This window comes from Equus quagga, chromosome 5, assembly GCF_021613505.1.
Source record: "Equus quagga isolate Etosha38 chromosome 5, UCLA_HA_Equagga_1.0, whole genome shotgun sequence".
In the NCBI taxonomy this organism is placed as follows: Eukaryota; Metazoa; Chordata; class Mammalia; order Perissodactyla; family Equidae; genus Equus; species Equus quagga.
The window spans coordinates 11,944,532-11,963,607 of record NC_060271.1 but is presented as its reverse complement, the minus strand read 5'-3'; the positions used below and the strand labels follow the sequence as shown (position 1 = coordinate 11,963,607).

The window sequence follows — 19,076 nt, the reverse complement described above, 5'->3', positions numbered from 1 at the left end:
ATACACACACACCACTCTTCTTTATCCATTCATCAGTCAGTGGGCACTTGGGTTGCTTCCACATCTTGGCTATTGCAAGTAATGCTGCAATGAACATACAGGCGCATAAGTCTCTTTGAATTGTTGATTTCAAGTTCTTTGGAGAAATACCCAGTAGTGGGATAGCTGGGTTGTATGGTATTTCAATTTTTAGTTTTTTGAGAAGTCTCCATACTGTTTTCCATAGTGGTTGTACCATTTGCATTCCCACCAGCAGTGTATGAGGGTTTCCTTTTCTCCACATCCTCCAACATTTGTTGTTTTTTGTCTTGATAATTATAGCCATTCTAACAGGTATAAGGTGATATCTCGTTGTAGTTTTGATTTGCATTTCCCTGATGATTAGTGAGGTTGAACATCTTTTCATGCATCTGTTGGCCATCTGTATATCTTCTTTGGAAAAATGTCTGGGGGCTGGCACGTGGCATAGCGGTTAAGTTCTTAGGCTCTGCTTTGGTGGCTCAGGGTTCACCAGTTCAGATCCTGGGTGTGGACCTTGATAAGCACCACTTATCAAGCCATGCTATGGCAGGCCTCCCACATATAAAATAGAGGAAGATGGGCACGGATGTTAGCTCAGGGCCAATCTCCCTCAGCAAAAAGAGGAGGATTGGCAGCGGATGTTAGCTCAGGGCTAATCTTTCTCAAAAAGAAAAGAAAAGAAAAATGTCTGTTCATATCCTCTGCCCATTTTTTGATCAGGTTGTTTGTTTTTAGTTGTTGCGTTGTATGAGTTCTTTATATATTTTGGAGATTAACCCCTCATCGGATACATGATTTGCAAATATTTTCTCCCAGTTGGTGGGCTGTCTTTTCATTTTGTTCATGGTTTCCTTTGCATTGCAGAAGCGCTTTAGTCTGATGAAGTCTCATTTGTTTATTTTTTCTTTTGTTTCCCTTGCCTGAGCAGATATGATATTTGAAAAGACCCTTTTAAGACTGATGTCAGAGTGTATTGCCTATATTTTCTTCTAGAAGTTTTATGGTTTCACGTCTTACCTTCAAGTCCTTGATCCATTTTGCGTTTATTTTTGTGTATGGCATAAGACAATGGTCTACTTTCATTCGTTTGCATGTGGCTGTCCAGTTTTCCCAACGCCATTTATTGAAGAGACTTTCCTTTCTCCGTTGTATGTTCTTAGCTCCCTGTCGAAGATTAGCTGTCTGTATATGTGTGGTTTTATTTCTGGGCTTTCCATTCTGTTCCATTGACCTGTGTGTCTGTTTTTGTACCAGTACCATGCTGTTTTGATTACTATAGCTTTTTAGTATATTTTGAAGTCAGGGATTATGATGCCTCAAGCTTTGTTTCTTTTTCTCAGGATTGCTTCAGCTATTTAGGGTATTTTGTTACCCCATGTGAATCTTAGGATTCTTTGTTCTATTTCCGTGGAGAATGTCATTGGGATTCTGATTGGGATTGCAATGAATCTGTAGATTGCTTTAGGTAGTATGGACATTTTAACTATGTTTATTCTTCCAATCCATGTGCATGGAATATCTTTCCATTTCTTTATGTTGTCGTCGATTTCTTTCAATAATATAGTTTTCATTGTATAGGTCTTTTACCTCCTTGGTTAAATTTATTCCTAGATATTTTATTCCTTTTTTTTTTTCTTTAGGAAGATTAGCCCTGAGCTAACATCTGCCAATCCTCCTCTTTTTGCTGAGGAAGACTGGCCCTGAGCTAACATCCATGCCCATCTTCCTCTACTTTATATGTGGGACGCCTACCCCAGCATGGCATGCCAAGCGGTGCCATGTCCGCACCCGGGATCCGAACCGGCAAATCCCAGGCCACCAAAGCGGAACATGTGCACTTGACCGCTGCACCACCAGGCCGGCCCCAAGATATTTTATTCTTTTTGTTACGACTGTAAATGGGATTGTATTCTTGAGTTGTCTGTTAGTTCATTATTAAAGTATAGATATGCAACTGATTTTTCTAAGTTGATTTTGTACCCTGCAACTTTGCTGTAGTTGTTGATTATTTCTAATAGTTTTCTCATGAATTCTTTAGGGTTTTCTATATATAAAATCATATCGTCTGCAAACAGTGAGAGTTTCACTTCCTCCTTGCCAATGTGGATACCTCTTCTTTTTCTTGCTTAATTGCTCTGGCCAAAACTTCCAGTACTATGTTGAATAAGAGTGGTGAGAGAGGTTTTGCCCAGGTAGCTTGTCCTCTCACTATTAAGTTGTAAGAGTTTTTAATGTCTTCCAGATACAAGTCAGTTGTCAATATATGTCTTGCAAATATCTTTGCCCACTCTGTGCCTTGGTTTTCATTTTCATAACAATGTCTTTTGAAAAGTAGAACATTTTAATTTTTTTTATCATGGTAAAATATACATAACATAAAAGTTACCAATTTAACTATTTTTAAGTGTACAATTCAGTGGCATTAAGTACATTAATGCCATCCATCTCCAGAATTTTTTTCATCTTCCCAAACTGAAACTCCATACCCATTAAACAGTTAACTCCCTGCCCCCCTTCCTCCCAGCCCCTAGCAACCACCATTCTACTTTCTGTCTATAAATTTGACTACTCTAGTACTTCATATAAATGGAATCATACAGTATTTGTCTTTTTGTGATATATTTTTGTGGTATATTCCATTTAGTCTAATGTCTACAAGGTTCATCCATGCTGTAGCATGTGTCAGAATTTCCTTCCTTTTTAAGGCTGAGTAATATTCTGTGTATTTATTTATACCCCCTTTTGTTTATCCATTAATCTATCAATGGACACTTGGATTGGTTCCAACTTTTGGCTATTGTGGCTAATAGTGCTATGAACATGGGTAGACAAATGGAAAAATTAAACTTTAATGAAATCTAATTTATTGATTTTTTTCTTTTATAGTTTGTGCTTTTTGTGACATACTTAAATCTTTGCCAAGCCCAAGATCACTAAGATTCAATCTAAGATTGTTTTTTCTAGAAGTTATATTTACATCTATGATCTGTTTTGAGTTAACTTTTGGATCTAGGGTGAGTAAGAATAGAGGTTCATCTTTTTCCTTATAGATATCCAATTGTTTTGCACTATTTGTTAGAAAGATTATCCTTTTCCCATTTAATTACCTCATCATCTTTCCTGAAAAACAAGTGACCACACATATGTTGGTCTATTTCTGGATTCTCTATCCTGTTCCATTGATCTATATGTTTATCCTTATGCCAATACCACAGTGTCTTCATCACTGTAGCTTTATGATAAGTCTTGAAATCAGGTCACGTAAGTTTTCTAACTTGGTTCTTTTTCAAAATTGTTTTGTCATTCTAGGTCCTTTGGATGTCCAAATAAATTTGTATAATCAGCTTGTCAATTTCTTTAAAAAATTATTTCTTGGGATTATATTCAATACGGAGATCAACCGGGGAGAAATGACAATAATATTGAGTCATCCAATCCATGAACATGATATATCCCTCCATTTACTTTTATTTTCTCTCAGCAATGTTTGTAAATTGTTTTTGAGAATTCTAGAAATTATTACTGACATCAAGTCAGCTGGTCTACCTCACCTATTCCCTTTTCTTCAGGTCTTCTGGCAGCTTATTACTCTAGTGACAATCTCATAATTCCTTTTAAGCACATACAATCAGGACAGCACGGCCAAAACTGTAAAGAAAACTGACAATAAGACAGCAACTTAAAGAAGGTTGAAAATATTAAGGTCTCAGGTGCTGCATCCAACGTTCACTTATATTGATAGATTAAGATCCAGATCAGAAAGGGCTGAGATGGGTCAGAGAGCCAAAAAGGCAGAGACATACTGGGTCAAACCCATGTGATTTCATAAGGCTGAAAGTCTCACCTATCAATACAATCAACATATGAGCATCTTTGTTAAATAAACAGAGCACTATAACATGTGAGACAGTATGAAGCATGAAGAGGTTGGTTAGAAAACATCCTTGTTTGGCAGCATTGATAAGCAATCCTCATGGTCAACAGAAACTTACTGTTGGACAGGACTGAGCCCGGTTCCAGATCAAATCAAACTTCTCTTCCTGTAGGTTGGAAAAGAATAAAATTCACAAACAGGAAAACATAAAAGGCCAGAGTCACATTTAAATTCACCAGTACTGCACTCTAGAACTAAAATACCACTAAAACAATCTCTTAAGTTCCATCATTTACAAATCCCTCTTACGACAGAGAGGAAAAACCAAGATGTATGCTTTGCTGTTCAATGTCAGAATTACACCTCAAGAGTGGATACTCCAAATATTCCAAACTCTCCAGGGGATTCTGACAAATGTTAGAGATGTCAGGTCACTAAGTCTGTCTGAGGAAGAGCTAACAAGGCCTGTCTAAACAATGAATCAGTACGAGAGAGCTAAAATATCATGAAAAGTGCAGATCCTTTTGGCTGTTGAACTCCTGCAGGGCAAGGGCATATACGTATAAGAGGCAGAAAACCCAACTCTCACAACAACCAAAGGGCCTGGCTTTATTTTTCTGTCTGTAAGTTTTCCCCCTTAATCTTACACTTACACATGTAAGCTCAGTATAATACGTATATATTTATCTATTTGCTTGATAAAAACTTAACCTAAGCTCCTTCCTCTTCAGGGAAGAAGAAGAACAATTAAAGAACTAGCTGATAACCCAGTACAGTACTTCAAATGCTTTCTTATGATAAAAGCCAATAGGACATTAAACCAAAAGAAGACAGCAACACCCGTTCCTAGTCACAGATCTCAATGGTCAAGCAGTGGCCAGTAACTATTTCCAAGACAGCAATTTCGAGAAAGGGAAAAAAACCAAGAAAATGCCACTTGCTAAAGGGAAATGCCAGAAAAAGACTAGGAGGAGGTTCCAAGTCAGCTCAGGTATAGGTCACTTAAGACAAGAAGGGAAGAAAGCCATGCTAGAGGTCCTGTCTTAAATTCCAATAGCTCGGTTGGAAAACAGCAAAAAGAAATAAAAGACTTGGAAATTGGAAGCTTGGAAATTGCTCAACATGAACTTACACCATGCTCCCTTGTCAGAGACTTGACTCAAAGAGACATTTCTAAACCAGAGAAAGGAAAAACAAGAGCCATAAATATACCATATGGAGCTCCCAATCTTTGGTGTTTAGGGCATAATAAAAACCCTCAGAGCTATAAAGGCAAGTTCTCAAGAGGCAATAAACGTAGGAAAAGTAAAGGCAACTGCCTGCTAAGGTTAGAGACCTGACCTTCATGCTATAACACTTTCATTTTTCCCTCCAAACTACTTACAGGAATAACTGCATAGACTGTATCTTTTGCTGCAAAATACTGCTGCCAAATCTGTACAAAAAAGAGAGAGTGTCTGTGACATGTGGGTAATCTTTTCAATCTGCGCCACGAAATGGTGACAGCTTTCATTGCTCAGAGTAATATGCTATTTGATAACAGGGAGGAAAACCCAATGTAATGCTTTTATTACTGGTACATGATTACAAAAAAGATTTAATACCATCTACTCTTCTAGATGATTAAACTGTAACTCTTAATAACAAATTCCTGTCAGAGAAATGGACTCTATGACCTTATTAATCATTTCTCTTAAGAAGTGCCTTGGGTGTAACAGACAAGCTCTTTTTTTCATATCTTCTCTCTTCCCTCCCAAAACTCATACTCCCCAGCACATGTGGGCATTCTCAGAGAGCCAGGATATCAGTCATTCAGAACCCAGGGTGTGGAGTCAGGGGGACCTAGATGCAAATCCCAGGTCTAATCATTTGCTGGCTATGCTACTTTGGGCAAATTACTGAAAATCACTAAATAACATCAATATAATCGTCAATAAAATAGCAATAATATCAACCTCACAGGACTGCTGTGAAGACTAGGTGAAATAATGTAGGTTTGTGCTTAGCACAACAGAATTACAATGCAAACCAGAGCCCAGGTGTTCTGAGGGCAACAAAGAGGCACTTAACCCAAGTAAGGGAACAAGTGCCAGAGGAAGGGACACTGGAGCTATATCCTAAAGGATGATCAGGAGTCAAACAGGTGAATGGGGATGCTGGGGAGATAAACAGATAGAAGATAAGAGATGTATTCTAAGCAGAGAACAGCATTAGCAGAGCCACAGAAGTTGGGACAGGCATCATAGCCAAGGCAACACCTGAGTGAGCTGATGTTAAACAATGGGTCACCCTCCTTTAGAGTTGCTCTGCTTTGTCAACATCCCCATTAAAATGGGGGGCCCTAACTGGAGACATTAATCAAAGTGTGATCTAACCAACACAGAACACAGAAGGACTGTTATCTCCTAAGACCCGGGCAAGTCACTCTACCAATGCAGCCTGAGGCTGCTTTTTTTTTTTTTCCCCGCATGTTAAAACACTGTCCTCTCATTTTAAGGAGAGCATATCCTGCTTATTTTTATTTAATTTATATTAGTAGATAGTTTATGAATCAACAATGAATATGAGACTCATGGATGTTTCCTAACATAGTTGACCTTGGTTACTCAAAATTATTTTAACGAACAAATTTTTATTAAAATTATAGGTCTGAATGGTATCTGTCATGTGATCAGCCCTCCTGGGCTGGCTTCTCCCTCCCCTAAAGGACATGCTTGGTGTCTACTTTCCATTGGCAACTCTTCCCAAAGGCACAGTTGAGGTCTCCCTGAGACTTTGCATGAGCCTCTATTAACAGAAGTTAGAACCCTGTGTTGTCCTTATTTGTCTTTGTGTCTGTCCTTCCACTGGGCTAAAAACCCCTTGAGAGTAGGGAGTTCTCTCACTTGTTTCCATGTCTGGCACAGAGCCTGACATTTAATAGGTATTCAACAAATGCTTGCTGAAATGAAATGAATGATAAAGCACCCAAAGGAAACCCATGGCAACTGGCACAACTTCTCGTAAGGGAGTATGACGCAGAGTCAAACAGACAGGGCTTGAGTCCCAGCTCTACACTGACGAAGTTACTTAATCTCTTTAAGTTACAGTTTCCTCAGTTGTAAATTGGGAATAATAGCACTTACTTTACAAGATGACTATTAGAATTTAATGAAATAGTGCATATGAAGAACTAAGTCAGTTCCTAACACACAGTACACTGCTTTTATTATATTCTGATTCTCTCAATCTACCTAAAATGTAATTCATGGATCTATAAGGGATGCCAATAAATAGCTTTCTATAGCATAATTAGAGAAAAGATTCATAGACATGAAAATTTAAATAGCAATGCAAAGCAACGCACATGGAATGACCAAACAGGCAGGATAGATCATGAATGCTCTGAAGGAAGGTGTCCAGGAAGCTTCCTGCAGGAGGTCCTATAATAATGGAGGACTCTGAATGCCCGGTAAAGGAATATGGGAAGTCAATGAACATTTGTGAGCAGGTTACTTACATAATATTTATTTTTATTCATTTATTTAAAAACACAAATATAGCACTTACTCTGTGCCAGGCACTGTTCTAAGTACTTTACAAATATTGTTTAATTACCCAAATAACTCTATGAGGTAAGTACTATTATCTCCACGTTATAGATGTGGAAACTAAGGCCCAGAGAGGTTAACTAACTTATCAAAGTCATACAGCTCATAAGTGGCAGAGCTAGGACTTAAAGCAGGCAGCTTGGTTCTGGAGTTTGTGTTCTTAACCAACACACTATGCCTCTCCATAATGAAAAGAGAACTTTAAGAGAACTCAACTGGTGAGGCTATGATAGGGGGAGTGGGAGAAATGAGAGCAGGGAACCCTATCTAGAAAGGTAGTGCAGTAATCCAGGTATAGAGTAGTGACAATTTCAAATAAGGTATGGGCAATAGGAATGAAAAAAAAGGGGACATTTGAGTTGATGAGACATACAGGAGTGAGACCAAGAAAGACAAGTTTTCTTATGCCACTGTTTTTCACATAATTCATCACTTTTGCTTTCTCTTTCTAGAAAGAGGCATCAGGAAAATGTATGCTCCTTTCTATTTTCAAATTTGGTTCACAGGGCACACGCTTTCATGAAGTATGCCAATCTGTTTTCATTCATTACCTGTTTTATTTCCTCTGCAGTTTTGTCTTTCACCATCTCAATGTTAAAGATTGAACTGAGAGTCTGAAAGAGAAAATAACAGGCAATTAACACCCACAAAAATAAAACAGCTTAACTCTATTTCTAAGCCTTGTGGGAAGGAATCTGTCAGGACAGTGAAGCATATCTTTAATAAGCAGAGAACAAGTATAAAAAAACCCAAATGCTCAGAGAAGGCAGCTGCCAAGCCCAGGCAGGGTTTCACCATCCCATTCCCAGGGCGTATCTAAGGGACTTCCCAAATGCTTCATCCTCATTAATGAGCACTGGTAAGAGGAGAAAGTTGGGTTGTTACCTTTAATTTAACTGCTATTCTACCAGGGGTGGCTTCTTATTTGCAAAGTAAACATGTTTTTATTTGATTTTTTGAACACTTCTTCCTATAGAAAGGAAGGGTATCACTATATTTCCTTCGTATTTCCTCTAGCCCCGCCAGGACCCATTCTATGCTAGGGGTCATATCAAGGACACAAAAATTCATAGAACTATTTCTTATCTCCACAGTTGGAAAATCACAGAATCACTGAACCACAGTAAATACGTTCAAATTTGCAGCCTCTTGTTATAGATGTTCCATATGACTTCAGACTTGTATGTTGAATGGAAACCTACCTTGTCCTTAGTGAATCCTCTTCTCAGAGGCTGTTTCCCCAAGGTGTCTGTCTGGAATACATGATAAGACAAGATATTAATCTACACTTTACTCATAAGAAAAAGACCACCAAGCTAGGGGCGGTGCCCAATGTCTCATTTAGTAATTTTGTAACTGAGAATTCACTTCTCGCTACTCTTTATAGTAACTATACACACTGTTAAGAGTTATTGTTTGTGAGACTTTTCTTTGACTAAGATTCTGAGATACGGAGATAAGAAAGGACTTCTTTGTTAGCAATCACCAATTACTAGTTCTGAGTCCATTCTATACCTGACACTATGGATATGAGGGGCTCCTTCCCAGAATGAGGCCTGCTTGGGCTTCCTGTGCTCTTCCCTCTGAGCTGCTCCACAGTAAGCCACAGGGGAGGTGAGAAATGGAAAGACGTATTTCCCCAGGCTGCTTCTTATCTGTGACAGCACTTGTGATGGCAGACATCCTCAACAGACCATAGAGTCTTTTCAAATACTTGGTCTTAACATTCCCTCCATCAAATTAGACTCCTCCTCAAAAAAGGTCAAGAATAAGTGAAAGTGATTATTTTCTCTCCTAGCCCACTATCTCTCATAAAGGCCACAGTCAGGAAATCCTGTTTCGAGTTGTTTCTGATAATAGGGATGGGTTGTTCTGAGTCTTCCACTCAATTTCTTAGCTCAAGACCAAGCCTTTCAGAGAGAAGGAGTACAATCGACATCTGGGATTCTGAAGCTGAAAACACTTTCTGTATAAAACTCTGCCTTTTGTTATTCTGTGCTTTAATGTATCCAAATCTTTCATAAATGATGCCCCTAGAATTCATACCCACAAGTTAGACAAAAGCCTGGTGTAGAAAAACCTACTGGATACACTCTGGTCTTCTTGGTCATACTCCTACACATTGGGCGCATCCTAACGCAGTCTTTCCTTCATATGTAAACCGTCCAGAAAAGAAAAACTTGATTTCATTTTCATACCACTCACCTTCAGATGTATTGTGAAAATAAAACAAACAAAATCCTCCATTCATGCAGCTGCCTTCACCTTTCAATCACTAAGCCCAGTGTATTCTTTTCCCACAATGTCCCTCCAATCCATTCTTTGTTTCTGTTTTCACTCAGAGAAATAAAAAATTTAAGCTCTAAATAAAAGCTTATTGCATTTAATCTAATTTAAGACACTACTGATCTTAAGAAATACCATTATTTTATGTATCAGAAAATGATGCCAATTAATAACATAATACTTTCCTATCACATCAATTTTACGACAATTTTGGAGATGTTAAAATGTAAAAAAAAAAAAATGTGGGCTTTAGAACCAATGAAATAAAGTAATTAAAATTATAGTTGAAACTATGTGCCAAGTCTCAAGAGCATTTCATAAAAAATTTAAATGGGTACTTCACTACTCTCCTACAGATGCGTTGGAAATCTGCGGGGAAGACTTTTTTGTTATCACAATAATTGGATGGTGACACCTCCATTTATGGGAGTAGCAGTGGTGCCAAATGAGCTGCAATTTTGCAGATGTGTTCCATATAATGAAGAATTTTCCTTCATCCTGCACAACTTTTCAATGTCTAGCCAGACATCCTTATAGGTGAAAAACCTTTTTATAATTACTTGGGCCTAGAAACTAACTGTTTTTCTTTCTTTCTTTTTCAACAGAGTTTTAATAAACACTGAATTTTTCAGAAATGTAACTACAACATAACTTGAGAGAAGACTGTACATTGAGGAATCTCACGAGGGTCACTGATAACAACACTGCTGATGGTTTGGGAGTTTTTACAATTATCAACACGACACCTGTGTACCAGGCAGCATCTGCTGCTTGTGTATTCATGGTGATTTCACAGGTAGGCGAAAGCATCTGATGACTGTATAAGGTCTCACAGCATAGTGTGCCCTAGAATTTACATACTAAAATATGTATTTTATAAAAAAATACTTTCCTCTATATTACATTAGGGCATTATATTGATTTTTTTCCTCCTGAAATTATGTGTGTAGGTGGGTTATACTGTCTACATTTCATTTCAGGGTAGAAAAGGTGTAATTAAAATTTATTATAAAAAGGGCATGTCGGGTCTCATGTGGTAGGGAACCAATGACTCAAAGAAAAGAGAAGGCTTTGGGAATGGAGTCATTAGCCATTAGCCTTCCTCTATCTAGCTACACAAGACAGACAGTAAGTGAATATTTACACAAGTGTTGCCATAATTTAAATTAAATATTCACTTATTCTGCATCTTGTCATCATAAAGTTGAATTTCTAAGTCTGTTTACAAAAAGGGGCAAAGAGATTTCCCATGTAATACTGAAAGTTTACAATACAGTAATATTTCCAAAAGCTACTGACTTGTAACCTTGACACTATAAATGTTTATTATAGGAAATTGCATTTGTTAAAATATTTGTAGTAGAGAGTTGTTTGGTCACATCAAGTTGTAAACTATGTTTGTCACAGGAGGTTGAATTTGCTCCCCAACCTTGTGACGATCAGTGCATTGACTATTGGTCTTGTTCTAATTAACTCAACCAGTTATGAAAAGACTGAGTGGATTCTCTTAAAATTTAGGATACTCAGGGCAAAAAAAATTATTTCCCAAGTATAAAATAAACATCTCTCATTTTAAAACACAATGTAGAATGCCAATTTTCCACTGTAACTACCTTATTTCAGGCCCATGCAGCCCACACGTGGATTACTGCATATTCTCCCTGATTTCAGCCTCTCCCACTCCAATTTGTTCTGTGTACCACCCTAGATTAGTATTTCCAAAATCATAGGTTATGAAATCAATTTAGTGGATTGTGGCTGAGGTTTTTTAAAAGACGAAAAATAGTAAGTGTGCACTGCATGTAGTAAAAATAAGCATTGTTTTGCAAAAATTTTGTTTCGGTTAAATCATATACATATGTATGAACTAACCTGCAATGTAAAATCTATTTCTTAATGTGGGCCATTGTCACAAAGTTTGAAAAGCACTGCATTAGATAAGTTTTCCTATATGCAGCTTTCAACATGCTTCTCCCCAGCTTTGATTCTTGTTTAAGGATAGTGATAACTATTGAGCACTTTTCTGCCCCCCTGATCTCTACAGCCCACCGCCATGTGTGTCTTGCTCTGACCACCTGACTGCACCTCCTGGGAGCAGGTACTACTCTTTTCATCCCTCTCTATCTCCACTATGACCACAGTACCTTGCCAGAAAGAGCAGGATACCATTAATGGGTGGAGACTGAACTGAATAGAGAGAGGCTATGCTCAGTTCATCCAGCTGACCCATCAATCAGCCCACTCCCAGGATAAGGGTTAGTTGAGGGGCTCTAGAGCACTGGTGAGCCAAGGGGCAGGTCTTACCTTCTGTTCCACACATTTGATAAAGTCACCTTGCCTGGAGTGCCCCACTGGCTGCTTTCGAAACTCAATGCGCTTCTCCAGTCGGGACTCAAAAACAGCTGGGTCAGACCTGCTCAAAGGTAAACCAGAAATTAAACCACCTGGGAATTTTTGGATTTGGAAATAACAAAGCATCATGTTCCACTTCGAGAGAGAGGACACAGGCATTTAGAGGCTGAAGGATTCGCTTAGTTCATCAGGCCTGAGCACAGGCATAGAAATCAAGAAAGTGGAAAAAGAAATTCAGTTATTCCACTATTGTTAAACCTCAAGGGCCTGTGTAGTATCTTTCTCCTGCAGGATATTCCTTAGAGGTGACAAAGAGCTTGGTCCCTCAGGCACTTACACTCTGGGTACTTGGAATTCAAATCCTCAAGATGGGAAGGGGACTTTGAGGTCATCTTCCTGAGTCACTTCCTCTGGCAGGAATCCAACAGCATTCCTACTAGGTATTAAGCTTTTACTTGAACACATCTAATTCTTGGACATCTTCTTCTCCCCGGACCCAGGCAGAACATGTGTTTATTCAGATGCAGGTGATTCAGAGGCTTCAGGCAGCTTATTTTGTAGAAGATTTAGCACCTGAATAGCTCCCTAACCCTCTCTCCAAAGAATCTGCTCCTGCAGATGGAACATCAGAACTTGTCCTTTATGTCAAAATGGGCTGGTCTTCAGGCCTGAAGTCCAGGTTGGGGCTGCTGCCCTTGTTAAGAATTCTTCCGGCTGTGTAGCTGACAATGCAATATTTGGCTCTGTATACCTTGGTGAAGACATTATACAGGGACTCCAGCTCCTCAGTGAAGAGACCTGTCGTGTCACAAGTGAGGTCTGCAGGATCCAAGGACATCTTGGTCACCTCTCTGGTTGAGTCCTTTCTGGTCAAGGCACTGTAGGGGCCCCTTTTCCATAAAACTCCTTTCCGGAGGTGACATCAAACACCACTTCCTTCACTGCCACATATGTGAACAGATCTTTTCTTCCCCTCCATAGCAGGCCAGCTCCTCAGTACAGAGTTGCTCCAGGAGTCCTGCTTGGTAGAGTGTGGCACCTGCCCAGCCAGGGCTGCTAGCGCCAGGACCAGGGTCAGTGCTGCCAATGTTTACAGCCACACCTGGGCCTGTCATGGAGACTGGACAGAGAGAGCGAGGGGCAGCCTGGGCAGTGGAGTCTGTGCATTCTCACCTTGGACATCTTTTATTATTAAAATTCTCTGAGCTTAAATTTATCCCTTTCTATCTTTCACCCTCAGGAACAAGAGAAAATGTCTAATTCCTTTTATACGAGCACCTGAAAATCATTATTAAGTCACCCCCTAGATTTCTCTTCTCTAGGTTAAATTTCCTTAGTTTTCTTGGCTCCTTTCCATATATGTGATTGGTGACTCTTTCCTCACTGCGCACCTGCTCTCTGCACACTCTCGTTTGTCCACACTCTAGATAGAGTGGGCCTGAAACTAGCTCAAATCCTCCTAACCCACCAACACAATGTACACTTTGGTGAAGACATTATACAGGGACTCCAGCTCCTTGGTGATGAGAGGTGATGCAAAACCCCAGACACTGGACTGGAATGGGGTCAGCAGCGGACACAGCCTTGTCCTGCTGTTGGTTCACACCGAACTTGCTGCCAGTGCTCAAGAGCTCAGCTTTTAGTGCGTATGCCCCAGCAGGAACCAATCAGGACTGTAATTCCTTTAAAAATATCTCATGATAACCTACCTGTTTGGTCCTGGGCCCGAAGTCCAGGCCCTGTTTTGCATCTTCCCCTAACTGACCCTTTTTTGGTCCTGCTTTCGAATCTCCCTTTTCATCTACCTCAACCTCATGCTCTTTTCCTTTTTTGTATCCACACAGCTTTCCCTCTCACCTCCCCAACTCTTCTCTCACTCAGCTTCTTCTAGGACTTACCCTTTCCCTTCTCCTTTTCATTCATTTAGCAAACTTTTCTTGCTGTCTCCTGCCTGATGGCTACCTTGCTGGACTCTGGGGATACAAAAGTAAACAAGCCAGAGGGCTTACCTTAAGGAGCTTACTATCTAGTGGGAGGGACAGACATGTAAATAAGTACATTAAAGGGCTACAGGGATGATCATGAAAATTTGCTCAAACATTCCCAAATGGTTGAGGTGGTTTCATGCCTCTGTACCTTGGCTGCTGCTGCTGCTGCTGCCCCTATCTGGAACATCCTCCCTCAACCCAAGAAAGTTCTGGTAATAGGCAAAGCTAGAGAAGCAAGACTCAAAGCCTGTGTGGAACACTATGGAATATGGACATTATCCAGAGGTCAGTGGGGTGCCTTGGAAAGCTCACTCTTCAGGAGGTAGCAGCATGTGTAAATGCTGATAGGAATGATCTAGAAGGGAAGGAGAGTAAAACCAGTCACTCATTTGCTCATGAGTAAGGATGAATGGCAGCTGTCAAGAATTCAGAAGATGAGTAGACAACTCTGAGATGCTTGTCTGTGAAAGGGATCAACGAGAAAAGCCTGAAGAGGGATGAAGGCCAAGAAAAGGTTTTTAAGATGACAAATACTCAAGTATATCTGAATGCAGTTGGAAGGAGAGCAAAAATAGTCATTCATTTATTCTGTTATTCTTTCAAAAAGAGACGAAAGATCACTATAGTAGCAGTGGGATGATTGTGGGTGGAGGGGTCCAAGACCGGAAGTGGGAAGACTAGCTGGAGGACCACAGGAGTCCAGGCAAAGCTGATGGAGGAGTAAATTAAGGTGTGGAAGTAGCGAAGAGACAGAACTCGAAAAGAAGTTACAGTACACACTTCTGGTTTCCTTTCATAAGACAACTGCCTGCCTACCCTGCCAAATTCTCACCCAAGCCCTTTAATTTTCACCTTTGGTCTCCTTCAGCTCCTTCCACTTGAACTCTTCAGACATTCCCATGGCCCCTTACATCCACCTCAACTCCCTCGAATCTCCAGGTCCTTCCCTCTGGAAGCTGAGGGGTGGTGTTAGGAACTCGGATTCCAAGTCGGATGGATCCCAACCAGCAGTGTGACCTTTGGCAGGTCTTTTACTCTCTCTGACCCTCAGTTTCCTCATCTTAAATCAAGGATGCAACTGACGATCCAGCTTTGACACTGTCAGTCTTTGATGCCCTGCTCCCACCCCAATCTCCTTTCCTTGCAGTCACGACTGTAGCTAGGAGCCTGGGTACCCGAGTTCCAGGCCAGGCCTCGGCTGACTCAATATTTGACCGTGAGCAAGTGAAGTCCCTTCTCTGGAAGGCTCCATTTTCCCATTTGTATAACAAGCCCAGGTCTCTTGGAGCTGCCTGCTTCATAAGGGCTGTCCTGAGGGTCCACCTCAGCGTTTGGAGAACTAAAGCACAAAGACAGACAGCCGGGAAAGCGCCAGAGCTCTGCAGAGACTCTCAGCTCGGACACTAGCTGTGTGATCTTAGCCAAGGGGCCTGCCTCTCTGGGCCTACAGACATCACCTGCAGCGCGGGGACACAACCGGCGCCCGCCTCGCTGGACAGTGGGCAGCACGGAAAGCGCCCGAGACACCAGAAGGCGCGCCGCCCGCTCCCGCCCGCCGCCGGCCGGGCCGCACCTGCGCAGCTGCTGGATCTTGTCGCGGTAGCGGTCGTAGAAGGGGTTGGCCTCGAGCTCGGCCCCAGCCCGGCTGCCGTCGGCGCCCCCCGCGGGTCCGCCCGAGCCGCAGCGCACCGGGAACACGCGCAGCTGCGCGGGGCACACGAGCCCCAGGCCCAGGGCGCGGCTGCGCACGGCGCACAGCCCCCGGTAGAGGCCGGCCACCTGCAGGACGGCCGCGCCCGCGCCGCCCGCCGCCGCCGCCACGGCCGCCATGGCCTCCTCCTCCTCCGCCGCCTCCTCCGCTTCCTCCTCGGGCGCGTCGGCCTCGGCCCGCAGCCCGCGCGCCCGCTGCATCACGCTCCGGCTCCGCCGCGCCCGCGCTCCGGCACCGAGGTTCCGCGCCCCCAAGGTTCCGGGCGCCGGGGAAAGGTGGGGCGGGGAGGAGGGGGCTGCTGCGCCGGCCCCGGCCCCGGCCCCGCCCCCGCGCGCTCCGCCGCTGGGTGTGCCGCTGCCCGCCTCCTCCCCGAGCCTGCCCAGGTTCACGCCCTCCTACTCGGGACCAGCAGCCTCTGCGCTCCAAGTGGCCTCTTGAAAGCCTCTCGGACCTACTGGTCCTCGCGGGGCTTGCTCCCTTTTAAACTCTGCACACTCTGCGCTCGTCTTTCAGCATCGAAGGCCCTTTCATCAACTATGTTCACAGTAGCAGCTTCTCTTTACTGAGCGTTTCTCGGTGCGGGACACTATCGGCTTCACACCCTGTGAGGCAGGTTTTTTCCCCTCATTTTACAGATTAGGAAACTGAGGCTGAGAGTCATGAAGAGACCTGTCCTAGTTCTGCCCGAGGGCTGAACTCTTTTAAGATGCCGGCTCCCTCTAAAGCCTTGTCTCTCTCTGCTTCCTGACATCCACCTTTAGCTCCAGCTGAACTGAACTACTCTCCTCCCCAAAGGGACACTTCGATTTGTCCTTGACAAGTCTTTATTCTTGATCCCCGCAATGCTCTCTCCTTCCTCTCTCTCCACCCGATGCCGCCATCTTCTTCAATCCCCTGAAAAGGGTGTGAGCTCCTGGGGTCAGGGACAGTGACATCAACATCTCTGTGTCTCACCTGCTCCTAGGACAGGGCCAGGCCTGGAGCATGCCCTCTGCCTGGGACTGATCAGTTTGCCTTCGTGGAAGTCCTTCCTGTATGCATCTTACCTGATAGAAACCCCTCCTGAATAGTGGACCCCTCAGGGGCAGGGACAGAGCCTTCAACTCTGCTCAGTCCAACCTACCATCATGGAGATGGGCCCGGAGCCCTGGACTGTGCTGGCAGTAGTGTGGTGGACGCTGAAATTAGTAAGTCCTTTGAGGGTGCTGGCCTGTACTTGCCTCAGGATCCTTGCACTGGCTGATCCTCTTGCTTGGACCTGCATGTGGCTGCCTCCTCCTCATTTAGGGCTCAGTTTACAAGTCGGCACCTCAAAGGGACTTTTCTTGATGTACCTCACATCCCTTTATATCCTTTATCCCATTACCTTATTTTATTCTCTCCATATCAGTTATGACTGTCTGAAATTCTTAGGTATTTATTTCCTTGTTGACATTAATTCATGGAGCTTACATTCTAGTGGAGTGAGACAGACAATAAATAAATATATAATGTTAGGTGATGGTATGTGCTATGAAGAAAAAACAAAGGAGGCTAAGACAGACAAAAGTAAGGAGGCACTTGAGCAGAGACCTGCAGGAAGTGAGGGAGTGATCTGTATGGATATCTGGGGGAAGAGCCTTCCAGATAGAGGGAACAGCAAGTGCTAAAGCCCTGATGCGGGAGCATGCTGGCCCTGCTAGTGGAACGGCAAGGAGGTTATGGTGTGAGGGAGGTATGGAGAGGTGCAGTTACATCGCTCAGGGTTTTGTAGGTCTTGGTTAAGGAGTTGGGTTTTAAATCTGAGTGAGATGAGACGTCGCTGTAAGTTTTGAGCAGAGAAGTAACATGATCTACTTTTAAAAAGGATCATTCTGGCCGCTGGTGGAATATAGGGCATGAGGGGCAAGGATGGAAGCTCTCCCAAGGTGACCAGTTTGTCCTGGTTTACCTGGGACTTTCTTGGTTTTAGCACTGAAGGTCCTATGTCCTGGAAACCTTCTCAGTTCCAGGCAAACTGGGATGGTTTGCCACTCTACAGTGAGACCAATAATCCAAGTGAGGGATGGTGGTGCTTAGAATAAAGTGAGAGTGATCGGAAAGTGGTCAGATTCTGGGTATGTTTTGAAAGCAAAGCCTAAAGATTCTGCTAATGGAGTGAATGTGGGTGTGAGAGGGAATGAAAGGAGTCAGGGATGACTTACAGGCTTTTGGCCTGAACAACTGGAAGGATAGAGTTGCCATTTTCCGAGAGGAGGAAGGCTGGAGAAGCTTTCGGAGGATGGATGATCAGGAGTTTGGTTTTGGATGTGTTAGTTTGAGCTAATAGACTGGCAAGTAGGGATGTCAGCCAGGCTGTTGGGTGAATGAGTCTAAAGTTCTTAGGAGTGGTCTGGGACAGAGATAAAAAGTTGGGAGTTGTTAGTATATATATGATATTTAAAGCTATGAGTCTGGATGAGATCACTGAGGGGATGACTGTAGATAGAGGGCTGAGGTCCGAGCTCTAGGGCACATTATTAACATTTAGAGGGGCTGGACCCATGGCTGAATAGTTATTAACTTCAGGCGCTCCGCTTTTGCGGCCCAGGGTTTCACCAGTTCTGATCCTGAGTGTGGACATGGCACCACTTATCAGGCCACGCTGAGGCGGCGTCCCATATAGCACAACCAGAGGCACTCACAACTAGAATCTACAACTATGTACTGGGGGGCTTTGGGGAGAAGAACAAACAAAACAAAACAAAACAAAAAAAACAAGATTGGCAACAGTTGTTAGCTCAGGTGCCAATGTTAAAAAAAAAAACCAAAACCAAAACAAACATTTAGAGATGGGGGAAAATAGGAGAAACCAGCAAAGCAGACTGGAAAGCAGGAGCCAGAGAGGTGGGAGGAGAGCTAAGGGTAAGTATAATCAAGAGAAAAATCTGTACTAAATAGGGCCCCAAGTCACATGCTGGGGGACCACAAAGAGGGAAGTAATTAAATGATGCCAAGAAGCTGGGCTAGCCCCGGGGGTGCAACCTACAGGGAGGCTGACTTGGGCTTAATTAAGGATGGGCTTTCTCACTGAGCTGCCCATAAATGGATGGAGCTGCCTCAGGAGGTGTGAGCAGTCCCTGACCCAGTCACATCCCAGGGATTGGTTGCCAGGTAGGGGAGATCTACCTCCAGGGTTCAAGCATCTCATGGGAGTTGGACTGGACAACACTCAAAGTCCCTTCAAACTGGAGATGATGTGATTCTGGGAAGCCAACTGAAACAACTGCTTGTTT

General features: G+C 42.8%; 1 protein-coding gene across 2 annotated transcripts in view; it reads right to left on the bottom strand.

The window, feature by feature from the left end:
* ATPAF1 (ATP synthase mitochondrial F1 complex assembly factor 1) overlaps positions 1-16,091 on the bottom strand; it is a 31,137-nt gene extending 15,046 nt beyond the window's left edge. Inside the window, exons 1-6 of one of the 2 annotated variants that reach the window (XM_046661875.1) lie at positions 15,685-16,084; positions 12,076-12,184; positions 8,688-8,738; positions 8,037-8,099; positions 5,280-5,330; positions 4,014-4,061 (exon numbers count right to left, since the gene is read on the bottom strand). In XM_046661875.1, the coding sequence (XP_046517831.1) occupies positions 4,014-4,061; positions 5,280-5,330; positions 8,037-8,099; positions 8,688-8,738; positions 12,076-12,184; positions 15,685-16,022 (660 nt within the window). In that variant the 5' untranslated portion in view covers positions 16,023-16,084. Of the gene's footprint in view, positions 1-4,013; positions 4,062-5,279; positions 5,331-8,036; positions 8,100-8,687; positions 8,739-12,075; positions 12,185-15,684 lie in introns of both variants that reach the window. The other variant, XM_046661876.1, reaches the window with a different exon arrangement.
* Between the last annotated feature and the right edge of the window lie 2,985 nt (positions 16,092-19,076).